We start from the raw sequence: 25,455 nt of genomic DNA, 5'->3' as shown, positions 1-25,455 counted from the left end.
AGGGACAAGCTACAATGGGCTATCAACAGCTTCAAACCATTTAAATCTGCAGGACCAGATGGGATAATACCAGCCGGGTTACAAAAGACTTCTGACATAATTGCACCAATCCTTCAGACAATTTTTACCAGCTGTCTTCACCTTGTCCAAGTTCCTCGGAATGGAGAGAAGTAAAAGTTGTTTTTATACCCAAAGCAGGTAAATGCTCGCAAGTCAATCCTAAAGATCTACGACCTAAGTCTATAATCATCCCTTCTTAAGACCTTGGAAAGATTGATTGATATCCATTTAAGGGCAAGTATTGATACAAGACTTCTGTCTTCGTCTCAACTTGCCTGATGTAAAGGTAAATCGGTGAAAACAGCGTTACACACTTTAGTACGCACCGTCGAATAATTTCTCCACCATAAAGAGTTCACTATGGTTGCTTTCCTCGACATCGAAGGTGCCTTTAACAATGTGGACACATCTGCAATCACATCTGCACTAACATCTCTAAATATAGAAAGTTCGCTTCGGGAGTTAATTCATTTAATGCTTACTAGCAGAATATTTAACTCAAAACTGGGCAACTCTTCTGGTAGACGATTCGTTAGAAGTGGGACACCGTGGTGGGACAAGGTGGTGTTCTATTCGCTCTCCTCTGGAACCTAGTGGTGAATGAAGTCCTTACTAGTCGGATGCGGAGTGATAGCCTATGCGAACGACGTTGCTATAGCAGTTTCAGGAAAGCATCTTAACATCCTAAAATAACTCTTACAAAATGCCCTGGACATACTTATACTTTAGGCTGATCGGTGTGGACTGGGTGTTAACCCACACAAAACCGATTTGGTCTTATTTTCGAGAAGATACGAAATTCCATTTGTCAAACATCCCTTTATTAAAGGTCTTGTCTTAGATAAAAACTAAATTGAAAACGCAATGTACAAGAAAGTGTCAAAAAAGCTACTGTAGCTCTCTGTTCTTGCAAAAAAACTATTGGTAATAAATGGGTCTTACAACCCAGAATCACGCATTAGCTATACACATCGGTAGTTAGACCGATTTTAATGTACGGTGTGGCAGTATGGTGGACTACTTTAGAGAAAGGTATAAACAGGGATAAGCTAAACAACACTGGATTTAAAACGTTCAAGGTGCTTGCTCTCTCTAAGCAGATCGCATATAAGCTCGATAATAGGTATCATAACCGGACACTGTCTAACAAGAAAGCACGCAACGAGACTAGGCGTATTCTCAAATGACTTTTGCTGAAGCTGTATGGACGAGGAAGAGGAGGAAACAATTCTTCATCTTCTCTGTACATGCCCTGCTCTGGCTCAAAAACGCAAGAATTACCTAGGAGAATTCTTCTTTAACGATCTAAACGATCTAAATCATATCATCATAATCAGCCTCTCACGTTTCGTAAGGTACTCAAACTGGTTCCATTGAGCTTAGGAAGAAGCCTCAAGATTCATGTGGTATCACATTGGGCCTATCCGTTTCCATGTTGGACAGCCACTATAACCCAACCTTAGCTTATCTGAAACTGTCAATTGGCATTCCTATATCATTTATTAATAAAATAGTGTAAAAAGGCCTTAAGTGTATTCCAGAAAGAAAATTGTTTACACGTAGTTAACTTGTGGTTAAATTTTGACGTTTGCTTTCCAATTATTTTTCGCTACGTTTAAATCCCCACTTAATGTCATAAAATAAATAATAACAAAACCACCGGTTCTTCTGAAACCAATAAGAATTTTATGACTACAATAAACAAATATTAAATGTTCACTTTAAAAAATGTGATTTACCCGCCCGATCACAATCGAGTGATAATGTATTGTAGTTTAAATGAGCTTGAAGTTCGTGACAACCATAATATGACGTTGGTAATTGAGTTTCCAGAACGGAATGCATTGAATTCGTATAGTATCAAATTTTTGGTTGATGAATATTTTGACAGTAGCTGCGACTCTGATTTTAGTTGCAAGTTTTCTCAACTGTCATTTTTATATTATATTAAAATAATTTCCAGAACATTTTTTTTTTGGAGGAAATAAATTCAAGTTAATTGTTAATTTGTATCCAAAGCACAAGCTTCGTTGAAAACATGTCACTGAATTATCTATCAGAGTCACTATCAAACAAAAGAACTAAAACAATTTTTCAATCTGACAGCTGCCGTCAATGAGCTGAAAAAACGCTGAATACCTTTTGATTGTCTATTTACACGTTTAGCTGCTTTTGTTCCAAAGTCTTTTGCTTAAATAAAAACTTCAAAACAATCAGAAATATAAAATGAGAAATTATTAAACTACTATTTCGGTTCTTTTATTTTTTCCTGCAACACAGTCTGTGTTTTTAGCTTGAAAATATGTCGACTTTATGGCGTAAGTACCTTTTTTCGACTTTGAGTGCTTACTGCGTTTACTTACGACTAAGAATAAGAACGTTTTCCTGATTATTTCTTTCCTGAGAAGTAATTTAATTTCAGATTTAATTTTTGTTTGGATACGTTCATTATGTATGTTTGTATGCATAAAGGCATTATAATTACTTCTGTCTCATAAGAAGAGGAATTCTTGCCAGATTTACGACGCGACGTAAAATTAACAATCACATCGCACCAGAAAAAGCAGAGACAGCACATTTCTAAACAAGAAAACCATAGATACGTAACACGTAACGTACTCTTCCTTCTTTGGTTATAATAATTAAATAACGTGATTGCATCATTACTCGAGTAAATTTTTAATATCATTTGCTATGTGTCGTCAAAATAATTGACAAAAGGAAAGAAAGATAAAGCCGAAAAATGCCAGCCAAAGAGAAACAAACCGCTAAAACCACGTCACGTTGGTATAATTCACACGGCAAAGGAATTATTACATTACAACAGTGCGTTGCGTTGGAAAGTTGAAATATCTGACGTATACCAAAGGAACACAAATCAGGACACGAAGTCCTCTTCTGATACCTTTATGAATATTCATAAGCGCGACAAAAGCTATAAGAATACATGAATGAATTATGAATCTGAAGGTGAGCCTAAAGCTATCTGTGGAAGGGAGGTGGAGCTATCTATTATATCTTCCACTCCCCAACCTCATCAGCAAAATTTTTCCTTGTCAGTGTAAACTGAGGTTAAATTTGTTTAAAGCATAATAACAGTGTGAAAATAAGTGTGATACGTGAAAGCCTACATTTATATCATTATCCTAGAAATGGGGTGTTAACGTCACCCCCAAGTGTCAAAGCAGCAGTTAACATTTGTTGTACATACGAGTACATGCAACATATTTTAATGACGTAGAAAAATCTTCCTCTTTTTTTTTGTTTGGCTTGTAAAAGCAAAAGAAAAATATCAAACCTCACTCACTCAAAACGATTTATGACCAAAAAAAATGAAAAGACTATCGTCTGGAGTAGACAAGGCGTACAGGAAATGGAGTTGGTTCTGTGGAAAAAGAACTGGACAACTGCACAATGGGAGATATACGAAAATTCTCGACATGAGGCACTCACTCTCGCACTACTGACTGACTGTTGCAAGTTTGTTTTTTTGACACTTGAAATATGAATTCAGTTTTACGGTTCTCTCGTATATGACAGGAAAAGGAATAATAATTTCCGGGATTTTTTTTTGTATTTTTCTTGTAAAAATGGAAAGGAAATTTCCAAAACTAATTCTTCATCTCTATGATGTAAGAGTAACAGCATGAAATAAAGTTTTGGGAAAAGTTAAATGTGAATGAGTCATTGCTCCATCATGGACTTGAAGTTAATTTGGAAAATACATCATTTTCAAATTTGTTAAAAAGTTTTTTTTTTATTTCAAAGTTCAGGAAAACAGTTAGTTGAACAATTTAGAAAGTGTAAGTTAGGTTTTGATTTGTGAAGAAAAAGAGTTCACGTAAATGTATGAACTTATGTTGAAAAGTTTTCCATTTTGGATCTAAAGAGAAGCAATTTATGTTTATTCATTCGTTTAAGACAATAATATTGTTAATTTTAAACGAACCTTGGGCTTCAGTGGTATAAAATGTTTGTTAAAGGAGGATAAATTAGTTTTTTGTTTCCAAAATATAACTTATCCAAAAATGAAAAATAAATAATTCTTTTTACGAACTAGAAAACTTTATAATCTCATTGTGAATGCACCCTTAAACATATTTTACCAAACTGTCAATGTCAAAACATTAAGTTTTAATAAGGATGAATTTCTACAAAAGAACATTGCAAATGTTGAAGGAAAGTATTCAAAAATGTGTTTGTGAAGTTGGACATTAGATCATAAAAATCTTAAAAGTCATTTTAGTGTGTTATGACTTTCGAATGCCAATAAGCAGTTTATTTTATCTCTTCTTCTTATATTCTGTTAGTATTTTAAATTGTGCAATTTTTTTTGGTTCGAATTCAATATTCGAAAATGTAGACAAAATTAAAAGCATTTAACAGTGTAAGCAAAGCATAAGAAAATTATTTCTTTAGTGGCATCCATGAACACATCCATTTTTGAAGTCTTTGGAAAAGTGAACTCGTTCAGCAATATATTTTACAGAATAAAGTAAAAGAATACAAGGGTTGTTTAACAAAAAAAAATCAATAAACAAAATAGGCTATGTAATTTTTTGATTTGAAAACTCATATTTTATTTTATTTTGAGAAAAAATAACAGCTGATAATGGTCGCATTCACAAGGATAGTGGCTACCTAGTCAAAATTCAACTAATTTTGTGAATGCAAGACTACACTACAAAGCTATTCAATGTGGAACGGTCATTATATTGATAAATGCAAATATATAAAATGAGAATCATTTTTGATTTGATAAAATTAACTCATCCTTTTTATTTTAACATTCAATAAAATCAAATTTAAGACACAATTTGAATGATTTATAAATGTATTTAATTACTGAACGATTTATTTAATTTTGAATACGTGTGTCTTTACCGAGCAGCTGATTCTGAAACGTCAAAATCGTTCTCCACTAACTTTGTAGCCGAATTTTTTACACTACGTCAAAGGGGAAATTTCAACTACTTTTGTAATTAGATTTAGCCAATCAGAATCCCACTAGCTTTATGAATGCGACCATTGACAGAAGTGCCATTTAAGAAAAAATGTATATAGCTTTATTTTAAATTCAAGCATTATCTTACTTTTATGTCAAATTCAAATGATGTATCCTAAAATGTATGGTTTTTTCTAGTATAGTTTAGAAACTTAAAGAACAGATGGCTTAAAAAGTCTCCTCTCTTTTAAAGAAATACGTTCAGTGGTTTTTTGTATTCCTTATATGAATTTTAAAAAAGTGATAAAATTTTACGGTGATATAAATCGCTCTTAAAGAGTTAAGTGCGAAACTTCTTTCTTAAAATACTGGTTGCTTTGTTTTAAATTTTAGAAAAAAAAAATAATAATTGAAGCCAATTGGCCAGTTTTTTTTTCTAAGATCTGACATTTCTATGTCCTCAGAAATATAAACAACTTTTGTCTTTTCTGTCAAAACTCTGAGAACAGAATTTTTATAATTCGTTTTTTTTTTCAAGAATTCTCTAGCGGTCAATTTTAAAAAATAATGAAATAATATATGTATGTGAATCGTGATTACATTTCATTCTCCTGACCTGTCAATTCGCCTTTAAAAATTCTCAGAAATCTTAAAAATATAAATATAAAGCCAAATGTCAAACTGTTATTTTTTTATTCAGGATCTTTGTTGTTTTTAGTGTTATCTGTCAACTTTAATTTTGTGTTTGTTTACTAATTTAGAGGATAGAACAGAAAATCTTTCAAGTTAAAGGGAACAGACCCTCGATGATAACAGAATCCGATGTATCTTGCAAATAAGCTTATTGTGGTTTCCTTTTATTATGCTTGAAATGTCAAAATTGACACATGATTTCATGATAGATTCTGTCATAAATGTATCTGCTGGAACACAATGGTAACGAAGCCAGAGTCGTAACCGGAATACCTGTCAAAATATTAAAAGTACGCAAATGCAGATGCACGAACACAACGCGACGGAACTGGAATCGGAGCCGGAGTCGGAAGAGTTGAGCAACTTTTAACTTTGACGTACGACACTTTTGACGTCTATCATTTTTGGCACATCAAAGTTAAATCAAATAAACAGTTAAATTAAATCAAATAAAAGTTAAATTAAAAAATTCAAAATGGATGAATCGGACAAAATTTATCCAAGCGGTCAGTGAAAAGGACTTCCTTTGGAATTTGAAAAACAGACACTTCAAAAACAATAAAATCAAAGCAAAGGAATGGGAAGCAATTTCCCAACAGTTGAATATGGCAAGTGTGTTGTGTGATGTTGTTTGTTTTAATTTTTATAATTCATGTTTTCTTTTTTAGTGGAATTCATTAAAAAAAAAAAGTGGAGGAGTCTGCGGGACACCTACTCCATGGCCATCTCCAAAAAACCTTTGTCTGGACAGGCAGCCGAATGCAATTATGAGGAAGCTGGAGGAAAGTATTCGGCCTAGATGGAATTTTTAAGAGCACATTTGAGACGCTTTTTAACTAAACTCGACAACAAGTTGTATTGGGTGAGGTGTGATTCATTCTTGTTGATTTAAAGAAAAGATCAGGATCATTTTCTTTAATGAATTTAAAAGTGGTTTCAAAATACTCCTTTTCATTTCTTTCCTGGTACAATGGCCGCACCCACCACCCTCGCGTATTAACTTAACTATAGTATTTTAAATAAATATAGGTACGACATTTCAAAAAGAGACATTTTTAAAACTATATCTTCGTTTTCAAAATCCATTTTATTAAATAATTTTAAAACTCAGCCAAACTCAAAAAAAAATGAAGAGTATCAAATTAATAATTAACGTACGACAATCTGTGACAACTATTCCGACTCCGGCTACGGCTCCGATTTTTACATTGTGTTTCAGCAGTAAATGAAGCTTGAGTTCAATGGGCGCATTCACAAAGGTTCCAAAATTCAACTAGCTTCGTGAACGCGAAATTTCACTACAAAGCTATAGTCAATCCGGAACTGTCATATTAATGTTTTCGAAAGTTTTAATAGTTTTTTGTTTGTTTTTAAATTAAATTAAACAAAAAGAAGATATAATATGGCGGATTTATGTTGTATTTAAATACTAAACGTTTAATTTCAGTTTGAATTTTGTGTCCTAACTGATAGTGAAACGTCAAAATCAGTGTGCACTAACTTTGTAGCTGAAAATTTTTCACTACGTCGCATGTCGGGGGGAAATTTCAACTCATTTTGTATTTCTATTTAGCCAATCAGAATGCCACTAGGTACTAGCTTAGTGAATGCCCCCAATATTAGACCGATAGAAGATCTTCTATTCCCAAAAAGCTGGGATGTCAAAAAAGGGATCTAAAATTATACAAGAGTTTATTGTAAAGGGTGATTTTTTTGCTATTGTCTGTTTGGCAACACTGGTTTAAACAGCTGACGAATGTTTCGTGTTTTGTTTCACTGTCAATAATCTTCAGTTTGGTCTATAATCTAACCATGAAACGTCTTACAAAAGAACAACGCTTGCAAATTATTAAATTATTAAAAAAGAAAGTTCATCGCGCACTTCTTACATTTTATAGTCATTTCAATCGAAGCTCATTTTTGGCTCAATGGGTACGAAATAAGAATTGTCGATTTTGGATTGAATATCAGCCAGAAGCATTGCAAGGGCTGCCATTTCATCCAAAAAAAGTTACAGTTTAGTGCGGTTTATGGGCTGGTGGTATTATTGGACCGTACTTCTTCAAAGAAGATGCGAATCGTAACGTAACTGTGAATGGTAAGCGCTACGCTATGATATACAATTGTTTTGCAAAAAATGCAAAATTGTTTCAATTTTTTCAGCTTTTTTGATAAAAATCTTTTATCTTCTTTTTGTGAACAGCTGAAACTTGTTTTTATTTTTTATCGGCTATATCAATTTATTTATCCAACTAGGTCAGCAAGATCCACGCTGATAATTTTTGCATTTTTTCCTTAAAGAGGACTTGAAATTTGCCCATCAACAGAAAGTACGTCGCACAGTGGTTCGGTTTGTATGGGGGAGCGGAAAAAAGTCTGTAAAATCTGAACGGTTCAACGGATTTAAATGAAATTTGGCATACATGTTAAGATTAGTCTTATAAATACATATTTGGTCAAAATTTGGTTGAAAAAAAAATTATAAACAAAGTTATTGACATTTTTCTAAAATTTGAGGGTTTTTTATTTTTGTATGGGAGAGCGGAAAAAAGCGGAATTATTAAACGAATTTTAATGAAATTTTACACACATGTTAAGAGTAGTCTTATACACGCTTGGTCAAAATTAGGTCAAGAAAAAATTATTAAAAAAAAAGTTATTGATATTTTTCTAAAATTTGAGGCTTTTGATGTTATATTTAAATAAAAGTTTTTTTTTTAGTAAAAATCTTAACTTTTTATTTTGAACAAAATATTATTACTAACTATGTATATTATAAAATTAAATAAATAAATAGATAAATACATACAAAAAAAAATAAATAAAAAACAATTATGAAGTAGTCATTTTATGACGCTAAAATGAGGTTTTATTGGATCTGAGGATATGAGTATATGATGCATAACATCTTCATTCGTCGCAATTCGGCTGCATTTTCTCGAATGAAACCTGCGGTAGGCTTTATAATCCTTATTTCGGCATTCTTGGGCTTCCTCGGAGAGCGATCCAACAGGAAATGCACAGCTTTGAATTATTTCTTCTCCATGGATCAAAACCTTATGTACGGTTGCTGGCATATTGTACCAATTATATTTCTCAACAAACAGTTCAGCAGTTTCCCACATGTAAGCTGCACTTTTTTTAAATCTAATTTTTCATTCAACGTTATTACTTCAAGGACAACAGCAAACCGCCGAATTAGGGATTCACTTAAGGCCCAACTATAATAGGCATAAGCTAGCATATGCGCGCATAAGTAAACGTGCGAATACAAAGAATCTCAATACGAGTGAACATAATGGAGTCTAGCTCCGTTTTCTTCAATTTTTCTCAGTTTCGTTAACTTAAGCACACTTAAGCAAGAGCGATCCCAGTCGCTCGCCGCATAAGTAAAATCTGACATTTAGATACGTGAGCAAAATTGCATTATGGCTATGCAGTAATTTCGCAAACTTAAGTGAATTATCGTTGGGTTTTTGACATAAGCTTATGTTTGCTTATGCCTATTTTAGTTGGGCCTTAACTCCAGTGATTTCTGAAGTCAATGTTGGATTTGCAAAAAAGCTTCTGGAGGTGTTGCCGTCATTACTTGTCCCCGTACTTTGTTTTACAAGATCGACAATGATGCCCAGTTTTTCACGAAACTCCTGCTGAATCTTCTTCTTCTGAGCATCTCTAATATGGCGGGTCTCATTGTTGGTTCTCCATGCTTTAAATGGCAAATTGTAGGCAACAAGGAGAATACACTCCATAAATTTAATTCGAGCGTGAAGAGGAGACATTCCCATTTTCTAAGCTTCCCTGTTTACAGCTTTGGTTCTTATATTTGTCAGGTTATTCATTCCAGAAGTTGTAGTTCCACATATGAAACAGGAAGAAGCTGCAGGAGTTTCTGTTACATATTGAGCTGTCTTCCCGTCCAGCATTGAAATTTTCGGGCAGAAATAAATGGTTTCGCAAAAATCGAAATTCTCAGACTTGGGTCAATGTATTAATTTTGTTTTGTTTTTAAAATAAAGTTTGACATTTTTTCATAAAATAATGGGTTTAACCAGTTCATTCTGACAATTAATAACGAAGAAATCAAAATTTTTGGTAAACTCCACCGTCAAAACGCAGTTTTTTGAAATCCGATTCAGTGAAATATTTTTGATCATAACTGCACGTATCTGCAGCTGATTTTTTCTGTGCTTTAACATGAATGTATGCAGCATATGTTGGCATACTTACTTTCTTGGTATCTTTTGGCGCTTTTTTTAAATCAAAAAGTTTAAAAAACGCATTTTTTCCTAGTACTAAAGCTTCAGACTTTTTATAGAAGCTATCTTTTATAAATAATCAAATTTTTTTTTAGATAATCAAAAATAGAACAATTAAATTATTTAAGAAGATAGAGAATTTATTTAAAAGAACTTCGGAAAAAACAATCTCAAAATTTGTTGAAAATACGGTTCGCGATTTGAGTAAAATTATTTTTCAACTTTGAGGAAAATTTAAAAGGATAAATATGACTTCTTAAAAAGATTTTTTTCCGCTCTCGCACCACTGTGCGTCGCTTTAAATCATGTGTGAATGTAAGACAAGATTCAACTAGTGCGAGAATTTCTACCGAAAATTTCAGTTAGTGCTCTTAAGGTTGCGGTCACTGACTTCAAATTTCGGTAGAAAATGTTTATGATCTGAATTTCTAGCGATAACAGAAAAGTTTAAAGCAGCTTTAACGTGTTGCCTTCTATTTCAATTGGTTTTCTATGAGTTAAGCCTTCTGTCTGTCAGTTTACAACTGTTTTATTACTTTTGCTCATAAGCATTATAAAGAAAAGCTTGAAACTTATGTTACGTAAGAATGTTGAGTTTACTCACCAAATTGACAAAGTCATCTCGATGATTATTGAAACGATGCTCTCACAAATTAAATTGAAAGTTTTGAAGTCTTTACAAGACAACCCGATATTTTAAATAGGACTTTAAATTAAAAAATAAAACTAGGTTATTTTTATAAATTATTATTCATTTTTAAAGCTTTATTTTCTGATGCACACGTCACTTTCCGTTCTTAAGATTTAGACAGAGAAAGATGATATCGGTCAAATTTGATTAATTACAACAACTTCTAATGGAAATATAAATTACAAATTCGGTAAGTTGTACAAATCTAGTTAAAAGATGACTTTAAAGAAAATTAAGCTTAAATTTTGATTTCGATATCTAAGATTAGATTACTCTTAAGGACCCAACAGCAGTGTTATCAGTAGCGTTTTTTTTTTTTGTTTAACATGTTTTATTCTAGGATCGAAATATTCTAATTAAACCATAAAAAGGAATTATTACAATTGTTGCAAAAATTCTGGTATAAAACTTCAAGAACTAAAAATATAATAAATAAATAAAACATCTTGATCCCGATCGTCTTTTTATAGGTATACCCATCTACATAACGTACTCGTAAGTACCTATTTTATTTCTCAAGTAATTTTTTTAAGTAGATACCTCAGAAATTTTATTCCGATAGTTTTCATTTCACATTGAATCCATCATAATTATTTGAAGAGCCATTGAGTTATCGTTTTAAACAATTCAATGTGAATGTCAACAAATTAATTCAAAAAATATCCGGTGTAGAGAGTTTAACTCGCTTCTGTTAATGGCAACCTTGAAACCGAGTCAAGAGCAAACACATGTACGTACAAGTGAAAGAAATACCTACCTATCTTCAGAAATAAAACAAAACACATAAACCAGTTTCTGCGTCGTAAAGCCAGAAAATTCCTACACACATTTAATGGACGGTACAGTAAAATCTCTTTGTCCATTTAACTTACCAAAATCGATGTAATATCGTCAGAGTCACTTCCTATGCCTTTTATCGGCGGATACTTTTGTGGACTATGTCCACCACCTCCAGGTACACCTCCTGTCCCGATCAGACCTTGTTGTTGTTGACCACCACCACCACCGCCGCCGCCACCGCCACCACTATCGTTCTCTTGCTGATCTAAGTTAAAGCTCAAGTCTAAATCCTGTGGGAGCTTTTCATATTTATTTTGTTTCATATTTTTCACCATGACACAAACACAATTCGAGAACTATTTCGAGGACGAAAAAACACAACGAGGACACAAAGGATAACAACCGCAACGAACTAAAAAAAAATATATATACTATATGCGTATTAATGTAAAAGAAACCCGTCCCGAGTCCTGATTTCGATTCTGATTGTTACGACGAAGCCGAAATTGTGAAGCAAGAAAATCGATTTATCCGCTTTTGACACGGAAGGCCAACAGGTCTCCTCTATGGAGCCCTGGAGCGCAATAGAGGAGTTCTGGCAGAGTGCACTTTATTACTCACTTTTCTTCACACCTTCACTATTGCTCTTAATTGGGTATTTATTGGATTTTCTATTGTAATTTCTCTCCAAAAATAAAAAGAATATTCTCACTTTTTGTTGTTTTGGAAAATGAAAATGTGAATCATCGGCCGTGGTGTCGTGTCGTGGTTCGTATGGCAGCACTCTTCCACTTCAAACGGAACCGCACTGAATTGATTTTTCCCAGACACCAAGCAAGTAGCGTTAGCGTCCCGTCCAGAGCACAAATCAAATTACCTATTATTGGATAAAGTGGGTACAACGCAACGACGACACAGATCACTAATTATTTAATGAGTTTTCTATGTCCAGTTGTTGTTTTCACTGTGTGCCAAATGCATGGCAAAGAGTTAACCGAGTTAGGAGTTCCTGGTGGTCTTCGCCTCCACCTATCTTTGGTTTAATATTCTCTTAGAGTTTATGGCCTAAATTTTGATTGAAAAAATTATGACAAAACAAAAACCGAGAATTATTACGCGACGCGTAGTCCTATCGTTCGGACGATTACTCTAGCTTTGACAGTCGATGGAAAAGTCGAAATCCGAAACAGCAGCAGCGGAGATAAAGATTTTTCTTCATTGGGGCTTTGGGGAGATTTCTTTCTCGAGCAAGCGCTCTCGTTGTGTTTGTTGAAGGCTTTAGAAGCGGGGGTGTTTTCTTTAGTTTTTGTTTTGTTATTTTTTAGGGTGATATGTCAAATATTGTTTGAGCCAATCTAGTACATTTTTTGGTGTGGATTGTATGTGGATTGGAGAAAGATTATTATGGAACGGTTGCATCGTATTTAAAAGAGCTGAGTATTTTCATTCGCTCGGATTACAAATAAATTTGATATATTTTGGTACCAAAAATCCCGAAGATCTTAATAAATGAATAGGTCTTTATCAATTATCCGATTAAATTTATTTTAGGTGACTTTCTTTTGATGTCTCGTTATTTTTTAGCTATTTAAGCTTATGAATAAGAGGTAAGTTTGCTAAGTTTCTGATTTTTTCAGTATTACTACAAAGCAATAACAAAAATGCTTTCAGTAATTTTCTTGAAGTGATTAATTTTTTCAAAATAGCAGAGTTTTTGTAATGACGTCTTTGTTTATAAAACCTCTGAGTTTTTTGTTATGGGAACTGCATCTAGTGGCTACGTCTATATTAGCTATATTTAAGTTTTTTAAGGTAATTTTTTGGCTATTGTCTTTTTGGCAACAATGGTTAAAACAGCTGACGCACGTTTCGTGTTTTGTTTCACTGTCAAACATCTCCAGTTTGGTCTATAATTTAACCATGAATCTTCTTAACTTAAAGGCGATCAACGCTTGCAAATTATTGAATTTTATAATCAAAATGCGTACTATGTTAAGAAATGGGTATAAGCAACATTTTCGATTTTGGATTGAATATCAGCCAGAAGCTTTGCAAGGGCTACCATTGCATCCAGAAAAAGTCACCGTATGGTGCGGTTTATGGGCTGGTTGCATCATTGGACCGTACTTCTTCAAAGAAGATGCGAATCGTAACGTAACTGTGAATGGTGAGCGCTACCGTGAGATGATATCAAACTTTTTTTTGCCTAAAATGCAAGAGCTTGACTTGCATGACATGAGGGATTCAACAAGACGAAGGCAAATGCCAGACAGACGCGCAACAATGAACTTATTGAGAGGCGAGTTCGGTGAACATTTTATTTCACGTTCGGGACCGGTCAATTGGCCGCCTAGATCAATGCGATTTAACGCTTTTAGACTATTTTTGTGGGACTATGTTAAAGCTAATGTCTATAGAGACCAGCTTCAATTGAAGCATTTATTCGTGAAATACCGGCCGAAATGTGGGAAAGAGTATGCCAAAATTGGACTAATTTGAAGCGCAGTCAAGGTCAACATTTGCATGAAATAATCTTCCAACATTGAATTATATGAACCATACTATCGATTCAAATAAACATTTCATGCATTTTTCTGAATTGTATGTGTTTTTTTAACCTTTCTATAGCTTTAAAAAAAATAAAACATAAAAAGAACAGCTCCGTGATAATACTTTAGGCTATATATGGCGTCTCCTTCCTTAAACTTCAAATTAATTAGTTAAAACTTGTGTGATTTATGAGTCTGGTCAATACAAAAATAAATTATTAAGATACACGAGTTTGAAGTTGTGAGTAGCTACATATCATAAGTATTTTTGCAGTTTTCTCGAAGAATGGGAGCATTTACTAAGGTAGTGGCTACCTAATTACAAAAGAATTTGACATTTCCCCTCCGACGTGGTGTACAAATTTTGGATAAAAAGTGAACACTAGTGTTGACATTTCACTGTTGACTAAGAGACACTTAAATTGATGAAATGTAAAATTTGAAGGATCAATGGGCAGGTTCAGACAACATAAGGACTTCCTTTGCTGCATTATTTGGGCTTACATTTTGACCAAAACAGCTAGTTAATTTTTCAAGTGGCATACATTTCAAACTTGAAACTTAACTTCATTAACCTCCACTTCAAAATCGAATACATTATTGTCTAAAAAACAATTCCCAGGCAAGCTACAAATCCATCACGATTTATATTGTAAGAAAATATTACTTAATTCTTTTCCAATTTGACAAGGAACCTCTTTATACACAAAGCATCAAATGGATAATAAATAACATAGTTTAGCTTTCAATTGTATGAAAAAGCATGATCATCTGTCATTTTGATATTAGTAGTTAGGGAAATTTGTCTTGCCTAACTTTTCAGTCAGCTTTCCAATGAAGTTTAACTATTAATTAATTATTTAATTAATAGCACTGGTCGACAAGGTTTTCTTACTGGCATTTAAATTGCACTTTTCCAATGGATTATGGCGGCATTTATTCAAATCTGACTTCAAAATAAATGTATCACGTCAGGTTTCTGAGATATCACTTGATAGTCTGGAAACAGAGCAGCAGAATTAACAGGTAACGTTGCCATATTCCGGTCATCTCCAGTAGTCGACCGCCTTCCAAGAAAATTGCCGTTATTAGTGAATATTGTAGTGATAATAATCTGGTTTGAGTTTTTAAAGGGTCTTTTATCTCTCTCTTACTAGTAACAACAATTTCAGATCCGTTATACAAGTATCCTCGGTCATGTTTTAAGGCATTAGTTGTACGATCTTGTAGGGACTTGGATGTGCATGGTTAGGTTAGGTTAAAGTGACTGTCCATGATGGAATAGGAAACACTTAGGTCAGTTTAATGACACATTGTGATACTTACTTACTTTCTTACTTACTTAAGGTGGTGCTTTAGTCTGGGCGGACCTGGGCCTCAACCAACATGCGTCTCCAGCCAGCTCGGTTCCTAGCTAGCTGTCTCCAGTTTCGCACGCCAAGTTGGTGGAGGTCTTCAACCACCTGAGACGCCGTCCCTCGGGAGTGGATTCGAAGACCTTACGGGCTGGAGCGTTGATTTCCATTCGCTCTATATGATCCAGCTATCTAAGCCGTTAGACTTTAATTCTGCTAACTAGGTCAGTGTCGCCAGAACAGTTCGGCGTACGGGACCAAAAATCACTAGACAAATTTTTCTCTCGAGGCCTCTTATGACGTTATCATCTTTATTTGAAAGGGTCCAGGCCTCAGTGCCATAAATGAAAACATGGATGATGAGTGTCTCATAGATGGTGATTTTACATGCTCGAGAGAGGACTTTACTTCTCAATTGCCTTCTAAGTCCAAAGAAGCAGCGATTTGCAAGAGTTATTCTTCGTTTGATTTCAGCGCTAATGTCGTTGTTTGTGTCAATAGCGGTGTCTAGGTAGCCAACTTAACTACCTCAAAGTTATAGCTGTCCATGGTGACGTATTGTTCAAGACGTCGTTGTTCAATGTCCTTTAATGATAGCCCTCATTGACCACTAAACCCATCCTCTTCGCTTCCGTCCCAATGCTCATAAACGCTCCACTGACATCACGCTTTGGTCTTCCAATTATGTCAATATCATCTGCGTATCCGAGTAATAGGATGGAAATTTGGAAGATTGTGCCTCTAGTGTTGACGGTTGAGTTTTGCACAATTCTTTCCAGAATGATATTAAAGAAGTCGCAAAACAGTGCATCGCCGTGCATTCTCCACCGTCATTCTGCACAAATGGATAAGTTTGACATCAGGGATGCCAAAACTAGACATGGCTCTATAGAGTTCTTCCCTATGGATGCTGTCTTACGCGGCTTTAAAATCGATAAATAGATGGTGGTCATCAATTTGAAGCTCCTGGATTTTTTCCAAGATCTGCCGTAGTGTGAAAATTTGGTCGATAGTGGACTTTCCTGGTCTGAAGCCACACTGATAGGGACAAACGGCTTCAGACGTTCACATAATACGGCAGAGAGGATCTTATATGCAATGTTAAGGAAACTGATGCCTCTGCAGTTGGCGCAGTTTAGAGGGTCTCCTTTCCTATGTCAGGAGACACAGGAGGCATGCTTTCTTCCGACCATATTTTGCAGATGAGTTGGTGCATGCTCCCTACCAATTCCTGGCCTGCTGCTTTGAATAGTTTGGCAGCGATGCCGTCAGCCCCAGCAGCTTTGTTTGACTTCAGTTTAGATATATGTAGCTATCTTCACTTCGTCAAGGTCGGGTACTATTGTGATACCACATGAATATATATGCTTCCTCCTAAGCTTAATGAAACCAGTTTGAGTCCCTTAAGAAACATGATAGACTGATAACGCTAGTATGATTAAGAAAGTTCCGCCTGGAACACGCTACAACGATTGGGAAGCCGGAATGAGATACTTAATTTCAGTCCTTCAGAGTATACACACCTCCACAAACCTATTCTTTTGTTATGGTACCATCTCTATCGGATGTGCTAAGTTTTGGTTCAAAAACTGTTAGTGAGATACTGTTCCAACATTGTATGCAATTATATTTGTTTATTATGTTATTTTTAGTATATATTTAAAATCCGGGCTCTACCAATTTTATCCTGACGCTGTGGACTACCCCAAATACGTCCAAAACACTTTTCAGATGGTTGGCCAGGCTGACCATGACGCCAATGTTTCAGAAACCATTTCTGATGAAATTTATTTGGAAGCAGTCAGAGTAGTAACATCGGCAAAAGATGCATTGAAAATGATCAATATTGGCCACGAAATCGTTTTAAATATATGTAATAAATCAAGCTCAACAAAGCAAAGAATAACATGTTATGTTCTGTGAATACGGTCAGCCTAGATAATGTTATTGATATTGAAGGCATTTACGAAGTTCTTGAAGATCTTGTGAAATTGAGCATCAAGTGTCTAGAAGTATTGGCAGTCACGTCGGCTTAGTTTCACAGGTAGCTTATATTTTCCATTTAAATATATCTTTGATCTTATAACATAATAATAATGTACTTGTATTATTCTTTAACAAAAGAATTAAAACCTTTAATTGAAGAGAATAGTTTATCCGAGGCATATCCTTAAGTCACAAAAAAAGGTTCAATCATCTGTGGCTTGGAAAATGTTGAGGACGAGGGGATGAAAAAACTCGGCTGTGACGATTGCGATTCGTGAAGATGCTAAAAAGGAAAATTTCATTTGTGCTGCGTGTAATTTTTTAATAATTTAAGTTCCTAGGCGGGAAAAGAAGACAATATATAATAAGCGTCTATTTGTTTGTGGATTTGTTGTTGGAACTAGACTCAGGCAAAAAGTCTTGAGTTTCAACAGTGTGAGCGTGTGCATCACGACGATCCGTATCACGGCTAAATTCGCCAACATAAGCCTAATATGCGCGCATGTCCCAAATGAGCAGAAAGATGAAGACACCAAAGACATATTCTTCGAGCTCTTGGACAAGACATATGAGCAGTGCTCTGGCTATGACATTAAAATTGTCTTAGGAAATTTTAATGCCAAGCTAGGAAGAGTGGAATAATCGGGAGGTACAGCTTGCACGACACCACCTCCGACAACGGATTCAGGCTAATTGATTTCGCTGCGGGGCGAGACGTTCTGGTAGCTAGTACGCAGTTCACACATCTCAATATCCACAAGGGGACATGGAAACCTTCTGATCAATCAACCGTCAAACGGATTGACCACATTGCGATCGACGCACGACACTTCTCCAGTATACAGGATATCCGAACATTCCGAGGGGCCAACATTGACTCGGACCACTACCTCGTTGTAGCCAGATATCCCGATCCAAGCCAAAACAAGGAAGTACTGTGAGAAGATTCGACGTTAGACGGCTACAATCGCAAGAGACTGCCATGTCCTTTTCCGATCGAGTCTCTAATAACCTCCTAAAGAGTCCTATGCTTCCTGCATTAAGCATTGAAAACCAGTGGCAACATTGCCTTGCAGCCATCAGGGATGCCGCCTCTGAAGTACTAGGTTTCACACGGCCACCACAGCGAAACCCCTGGTTTGACGACGAATGCCGGCAAGCTCACGCAGCGAAACAAGAGGCATACAAAACGGCGCTGCACAAAAGGACGAGAGCTGCTCGCGAGCTCTACGAGCAGAAGAGGAGATAGGAACACCGGCTTCTTAAAAAAAAGAGAGCATGAGAAGCGCGTGATCGAGGAGATAGAGGGATGTCACAACAGGAATGAGGTTCGTAAATTTTACCAAAAGGTAAAAAAAACCTCCCAAGGGTACCAGCCACGAACCGAAGCCTGTAAAGACGATCAGGGGAACATCGTAGTAGAACCGCAGTCGATGCTGAGAATATGGAAAGATCACTTCTCCAAATTATATAACAGCGAACCGAATTCCGCTGTAAGGGAGATAGAACCACTCAACCTCGGCGACGCAGATCAACAATTCCGCCTACCCGACCTTGACGAAGTGAAGATAGCTATATCTAAACTTAAGTCAAACAAAGCTGCTGGAGCTGACGGCATAGCTGCGAACTATTCAAAGCAGCAGGCGATGACTTGGTACGGAGCATGCACCAACTCATCTGCAAAATATGGTCGGAAGAAAGCATGCCCGATGAGTGGAATCTCAGCATAGTGTGCCCGATACATAAGAAAGGAGACCCTCTAAACTGCGCCAACTACAGAGGCATCAGTCTCCTTAACATTGCGTATAATATCCTCTCTGCCGTATTATGTGAACGTCTGAAGCCATTCGTCAACAACATGATTGGTCCTTATCAGTGTGGCTTCAGACCAGGAAAGTCCACTATCGACCAAATATTCACTTAACGGCAGATCTTGGAAAAAACCCAGGAGCTTCAAATCGATACCCACCATCTCTTTATCGATTTTAAATCCGCGTATGACAGCATCTATAGGGAAGAGCTCTACCGAGCAATGTCTAGTTTTGGCATCCCTGTCAAAATTATCCGTTTGTGCAGAATGACGATGGAGAATGCACACTGCTCTATCAAGGTCGGAAAAGATCTCACCGATGCATTTGATGTCAAAATAGATTTTAGACAAGGCGATGTTCTGTCTTGCGAGTTCTTCAATATCGTTTTGGAAAGAATTGTGCAAAACTGAAGCGTCAACACAAGAGGCACAATCTTCCAAAGGTCCATCCTATTACTCGGATACGCAGATGATATTGACATAATTGGAAGATCAAAGCGTGATGTCAGTGGCGTTTTTGAGCATTGCGACGGAAGCGAAGAAGATGGGTTTAGTGGTCAATGAGGGCAAGACCAAGTATATGCTGCCATCAAAAAAGGACGACGAAATAACGACGTCTTGGACAAAACGTCACTATAGACAGCCATAACTTAGAGCTTGTTAAGGACTTTGTCTACCTAGGCACCGCTATTAACACAGATAACGACACCAGTGTTGAAATCAAACGAAAAATAACTCTTGCAAATCGCTGCTTCTTTGGACTTAGAAGGCAATTGAGAAGTAAAGTAATCTCGCAAGCATCTTAAATCACCATCTATAAAACACTCATAATCCCGGTTCTCATTTACCTGAGACCTGGACCCTGTCAAAGAAAGATGAGAGCGTCTTAGGTTGCTTCGAGAGAAAAATTCTTCGGTTGATTTTTGGTCCCGTATGCATATATGGAGAATGGAGGAAAAGATACAGCGACACTGACCTAGTTAGCAGAATTAAAGTCCAACGGCTAAGATGCCCGGGTTTGGTTTTATTTTTTGCGAGCTATTTAAATTAAGGTTTCCAACTTGTTTAATAAGGTATCTAACAGTCCATAGATAATCAGCCCTATCATGAATTCCATCGTAATCGGAAATTTGTACGAATCCCGAAAAACTCTATCATGAAATCCGTTCGTAATTCAAAATTGTATGAGATTTTCCACTACGAACGGATTTCATGATAGAGTTTTTCGGGATTCGTACAAATTTCCGATTACGATGGAATTCATGATAGGGCTGAATAGCCTATCCAACCCGGGATTGAATACCGCAGCCATTGTATACTAAAGGTTGACAAATTAACTTAACAACTCTCATGATTTGTATCTTGACCTTGGTACAGGACCACATATGAACGAAGAAAACAACCTTAGGTGCGCATCCATTTTATTTATGTGTATGTACATTAATTTAAAGATTTTGGAGCACAATTATTAAAAACATTTATTTGTTACACCTAAAAAGATCTTAGAGTCTACAACAAAGTGACGAGAATTATTTTTCTGTGCTGGAGTGCTGGTAGTGCTGAAAGATATACATATATCGTGTCGAGTTGAAAAGATGATGGAAGGAGAAGAGAAAATTTACAAAACCAAATCGAACTCAAAAATAGTTATGGAAAAAATAAGAAAGAAATTGCAACATTTTTAATGAACTGTTTATTGACAAAAACAAGAGAGAAACAAAAAGAGATGAATAAAAACGTTAATTGAAAAATGAATTAGATGAGTCTATGTACAACGTCCAATCAACGTTAGTTTCAGTTCCTTCTTGGAGATTCTCCTTTGCCACTGCCACTTTAGTTGTCTCTGTAGGCTCTGCATTGCCTTCAAGAGGCCATAGTTATCTGTCATTGGATTCGGATTTGAAGCAATCCATGTCAAACCATCATGTTTGCGTGTGCGTCGACTGAAAGTTCCCAATAAAATCACTATCCTGTGCACCGAATAATCCCTCAAGCAGGGTGTCGCAGGTTTGGGTGTGCTGAGTGATGCTCCCGGTCAAGGAGTTATCTCCATTACACGAGTCCAGAAGACATTGGGTGAAACTGGTCTGAGTTTCAGTCGAGACCATCAGCTCGTCATGTGCTCCCGATAAGTACTGGCCATTACTGCCTTGGCCATCGTCATCATCCATCGCCGGCCAATTGGTTTGGGTTTGAATATCGGAAAGACCGAGTTCCGATAAGAACTCATCGCAGGTCTGCGTTTGGGTGTTGGAATACAGCATTGGGTCACCCATGCCCGAGATCAAGTTGAGTTCGGTTTGAGTTTCTATGTTGCACAGAGATGTTTCGGGGAACATGGTGATTTCTGGAATAAAGTCGAGTTTTATTCTCTTTTTTGGGGGAAGAATAAGACTTGGAGTATCAACTTCAGTCTGTGTTTGGCTATCTTTGGACACTGGGATGTAGATGTTGATAATCTCGGGCATCAGCTTCGGAGCAATAACCTGCTTTTCCAGCTTTGGAATGGCCACTTTTTCTGCAGACTTCCTCTTGACTTGATGGCCCCTTCGTTTGGCATGAGTGAGCAGTGCCTCCGAGCTGTCATACTTCCAGCCACATTCAGTGCAAATGTACTCCCTGCCACAGTTTCTTTCATGGGAGTCCCGGATCGATTGCGTACCGAATGCTTTATTGCACTTGGTGCAGCTAAACTTCTTTTCAGCGTGAACCTTGTGAAAATGCTGCTTTAGGAACTTTAAACATTTGAAGCTTTTTTCATTTCCCGGCCCATCAAAGTAGACACAACCGACTTGCGGGCAGAAATACAATTTCTGCTCCTTTATATTGGTTGCGATCGTGAGTTTGTGGTGTTTCTGGAGATGCATTTGGAGATTGCCAGAGTTTTTGAAAACCGATTGACAACCATTGATTTCGCACTTTAACTGAACTGTATTGAGCAGATCCTCGGCTCTGGGAGTTATGCGAGTTAAGTCTGGATAAAGTATTTGGGACATTTTTGAGCAAAAATCAATTCTTTTTTTCTTATCTCACAACATAAACCAAGAAGAGACGAATCGAATTAGTCAAGATTCTTTCTTCAACAAGAAGAAGGCTGCTGTCAAATAGGTGAAATGTCAAAGTTGTGGATTGCATTCGAGGAATTGTTATTGTAACTGGTGGTGTTCAAAGAGTTTGCAACCTTGAAGCTAGAAACACAGTGCTGGTGAAAACATGAAAGACTTTTAAAATTTGTACATTCATTGAAAAACGAAATCAATAGATGTTATTAGGAGGTATTTAATTAGTTTTTATGATATATTCCATGACCAATTTAAACAGTTGTGGCAAAAAATTCTCGACTATACAAGTTCTATTTTTTAGGGTTTGGAATTGGCTGTACGTTTGCATTGTCCTCATCAACTGTTTGCAACTTACTTATTTACTTAAGGTGGTGCTACAGTCCGGGGCGGACCTGAGCGTTAACCAACATGCGTCTCCAGCCAGTTCGGTCCCTAGCTAGCTGTCTCCAGTTTCGCACGTTGGTTGAGGTCTTCACCCACCTGAGTGCGCCACCTGAGTCGTGGTCTTCCTCTACTGCGCCGTCCCTCGGGATTGCATTCGAAGACCTTCCGGGCTGAAGCGTTGATACCCATTCGCTCTACATGACCCAGCCATCTAAACCGTTGGACTTTAATTCTGCTAACTACGTCAGTGTCAGGGGCGATTCCTCATAGTTAGCTGGTTTAGCGGCGCTAAACCAAGAATTTTAGAATAAATATAATTTTCTTATATGTATATTATTTGGTAATTGAATTACTCAACAGCTGACTATAATGTTAAAAAAATTCAGTTGTAGTTACATTATATGCAACTTTTCTACAAATCTTCATTTCATGAAATAAAACTGGCATACAATAATTTATCTTAAAGCATAAGGCTTTGGGCACCGCAAAAATTTGCGCTTCCAAATTTCATACATTCCACACACACAGATTTATGCACACATTCGAAAAAAACCCTATAAAAATAAACAGAAGGGTGAGCGCAAATAAAAGCGATAACCCGGCGAAGTATACGACACATTAAAGGTACACAACTGACACAAAAGACAAGTTGCACGAGTCGCAACCATGATTTTGATGCCTCCTTTCTTTATACATCGTATGGACTACTTGAGGAAAAACAAGACCGACGACGAATCGAACATGATCGTCGAACACGGTTAGAATTCATATCATATCATTATTATTTTTTAAAAGGAAAAAATTGTGTTATCCATTTTCATTTGTATGAAAATGAGGTTTGCTAGTTTGCTTGACCCAGTACTACGACAGGAATATGTTCGTTGTTTAGCGCTCTTTTTAGAGATAATACTGATTTTTGGTGTCGATGTTTGGGGAAGGAGAAAATTGAACACAGGTGGTGTTTGAGTTTAGAAGGCGGATTTTTCAAATGTTAAAGTATAATTTAAATTGTATGAAGTTTCATTTGCAAATGTATCAAAACGGCGCACTACAGCGCTAATTGGATCTCAGGCTACGTTGACTTGAGTTCGCCATTTCTACCTTAATTTGCAAATAATTATATTCTATACAAATTTCTAATTCACTTTGAAGCCATGGAATTGTAATTCTTTGGCCATCTGAATCAAGTTCATCTTTAAACCTAGGCAACTAAATTGAACTACTTAATTTACTAAAAATATATGATCCAATTCTATCTCAACACCTTGAAACATCAACAGTTTTTAAAGGAACCTCAATGGCTATCCAAAATGATTTAATCAAAGCTGTTGCTGACAGTCAGAGTTTGTTGCAATTATGCTTGATGAGATTTCTGACATTCAATTAAAGTCCCAATTATCCATTGTTTTCCGATATTACTTAAATAAAAAATTCAAGAAACATTTGTTGGATTTATCAATGTAAGCTCAGGGCGAAATGCAGAGGATTTATTTAAAATAGTCAAGACTCCCTTAAAAAAATATGAAATTCAAGATAAACTTGTTGCACAGGCTTACGACGGAGCTTCCGTTATGAGTGGGCATTTGAATGGACTTCAAGTGAAGGTGAAGACTATTTGTCCGAAAGCAACATTTGTTCATTGTTACGCCCACATTTTAAATTTAGTTCTGTCACAAGGATTAAGTAATATAAGAGAGTGTAGGATATTTTTTAGCACTCTGAATGGCATTGCAACGTTTGCATCACGTTTAAGCAAAAGAACGTATGCTTTAAAAGAAGTGTTAAACAAAAAAATTCCAATGTTAGCCACAAGATGGAACTTTAGTTCTCGACTTGTAAATATAGTCCACTCCTGCAAAGCAAACGTTCAACAATATTTTGAAGGCATCCAAGATAATGTGACAAATATATGGGACAGTAATGATCGAATGGCTGCAACGGGTTATTCTAAATTTTTAAAAACCTTTGATACAGTCTTTCTGTTGAATGTATTTTCAAAACTTTTTGCACATTCAGATGTACTGTTTAATACCTTACAAAACCCAAACATAGACATTGTGTTTTGTACGAACCAAATTCAGAAAATGAAACAATTAAAGTAACGAAGGTTTAGAAGACATTTTGCAAGCAACGTTGCTCACAAAAATTGTTTTTAGAAATAATAGATTACTTACTTATGCAAATATTAGAAAGATTTTCATCATTGGAAAATCTGAAGTATTTTGATTTACTTAATGGAAATAAATTAAGTAATTATTCCAACAAAACTAATTTTCCGGAACCATTAATACGCAATTTAATAGAAAACTATCCACACTGTGGTTTTTGAAAATATTCAATGTGTACAGCCAATGACCAACTCAGCTGGATCATCAAAGATAATAACCCCACTACATGTCTTGCTCTGGATAGAAGAAAATTTAGCTCACAGTTTTGAGCAAGTTTACAAGCTTTCGAAACTGATCTGCACCATACCAGCTTCAACGGCTTCTGTGGAGCGTTCCTTTTCAACTTTGAAAAGAATAAAAAGGTATTTTCGAAATACGCAAGGGCAGTAACGTTTAGTAAATTTAGCACTTATCTCTATTGAGAAAGTCATTTTAAGAGAACTCAAAGAAAACGTTAATTTTTATGATAAAGTCATAGACAATTTTATAAAAGTTGAAAGGAGAATTGATTTTATTTACCGCTAAGCAAATTTTTCCTTTTTTTTAATGTAAGTTTTTATATTTCGTACGGAGTTTATTTTTGTGTTATTATTTTTTGTTTGTTTTGCTCGTTATTATTTTTTTATTTATTTAAGGATTTATTGAACTATCGTTTTGAATAAAATGAACTATTATTCTTGAAAAAGTATTTTGATTTTCTAGAACACCAGTAG

At 35.9% G+C, this 25,455-nt stretch overlaps 2 protein-coding genes across 2 annotated transcripts in view; both read right to left on the bottom strand.

Moving 5' to 3' along the window:
- LOC129939151 (calcium-transporting ATPase type 2C member 1) overlaps positions 1-12,603 on the bottom strand; it is a 220,157-nt gene extending 207,554 nt beyond the window's left edge. Inside the window, exon 1 of the mRNA XM_056047036.1 lies at positions 11,521-12,603. Coding sequence (XP_055903011.1) covers positions 11,521-11,763 — 243 coding nt within the window. The 5' untranslated portion in view covers positions 11,764-12,603. The remainder of the gene's footprint in view (positions 1-11,520) is intronic.
- Positions 12,604-20,798: 8,195 nt separating this feature from the next.
- On the bottom strand, positions 20,799-22,220 carry LOC129939158 (ATM interactor). The gene has a single exon (XM_056047060.1). The coding sequence runs from the start codon at positions 22,122-22,124 to the stop codon at positions 21,051-21,053; it is 1,074 nt and encodes a 357-aa protein (XP_055903035.1). The 5' UTR covers positions 22,125-22,220; the 3' UTR covers positions 20,799-21,050.
- Between the last annotated feature and the right edge of the window lie 3,235 nt (positions 22,221-25,455).

Source organism: Eupeodes corollae, chromosome 1 (genome assembly GCF_945859685.1).
Source record: "Eupeodes corollae chromosome 1, idEupCoro1.1, whole genome shotgun sequence".
Classification (NCBI taxonomy): Eukaryota; Metazoa; Arthropoda; class Insecta; order Diptera; family Syrphidae; genus Eupeodes; species Eupeodes corollae.
This window is presented reverse-complemented; position numbering and strand designations above follow the sequence as displayed.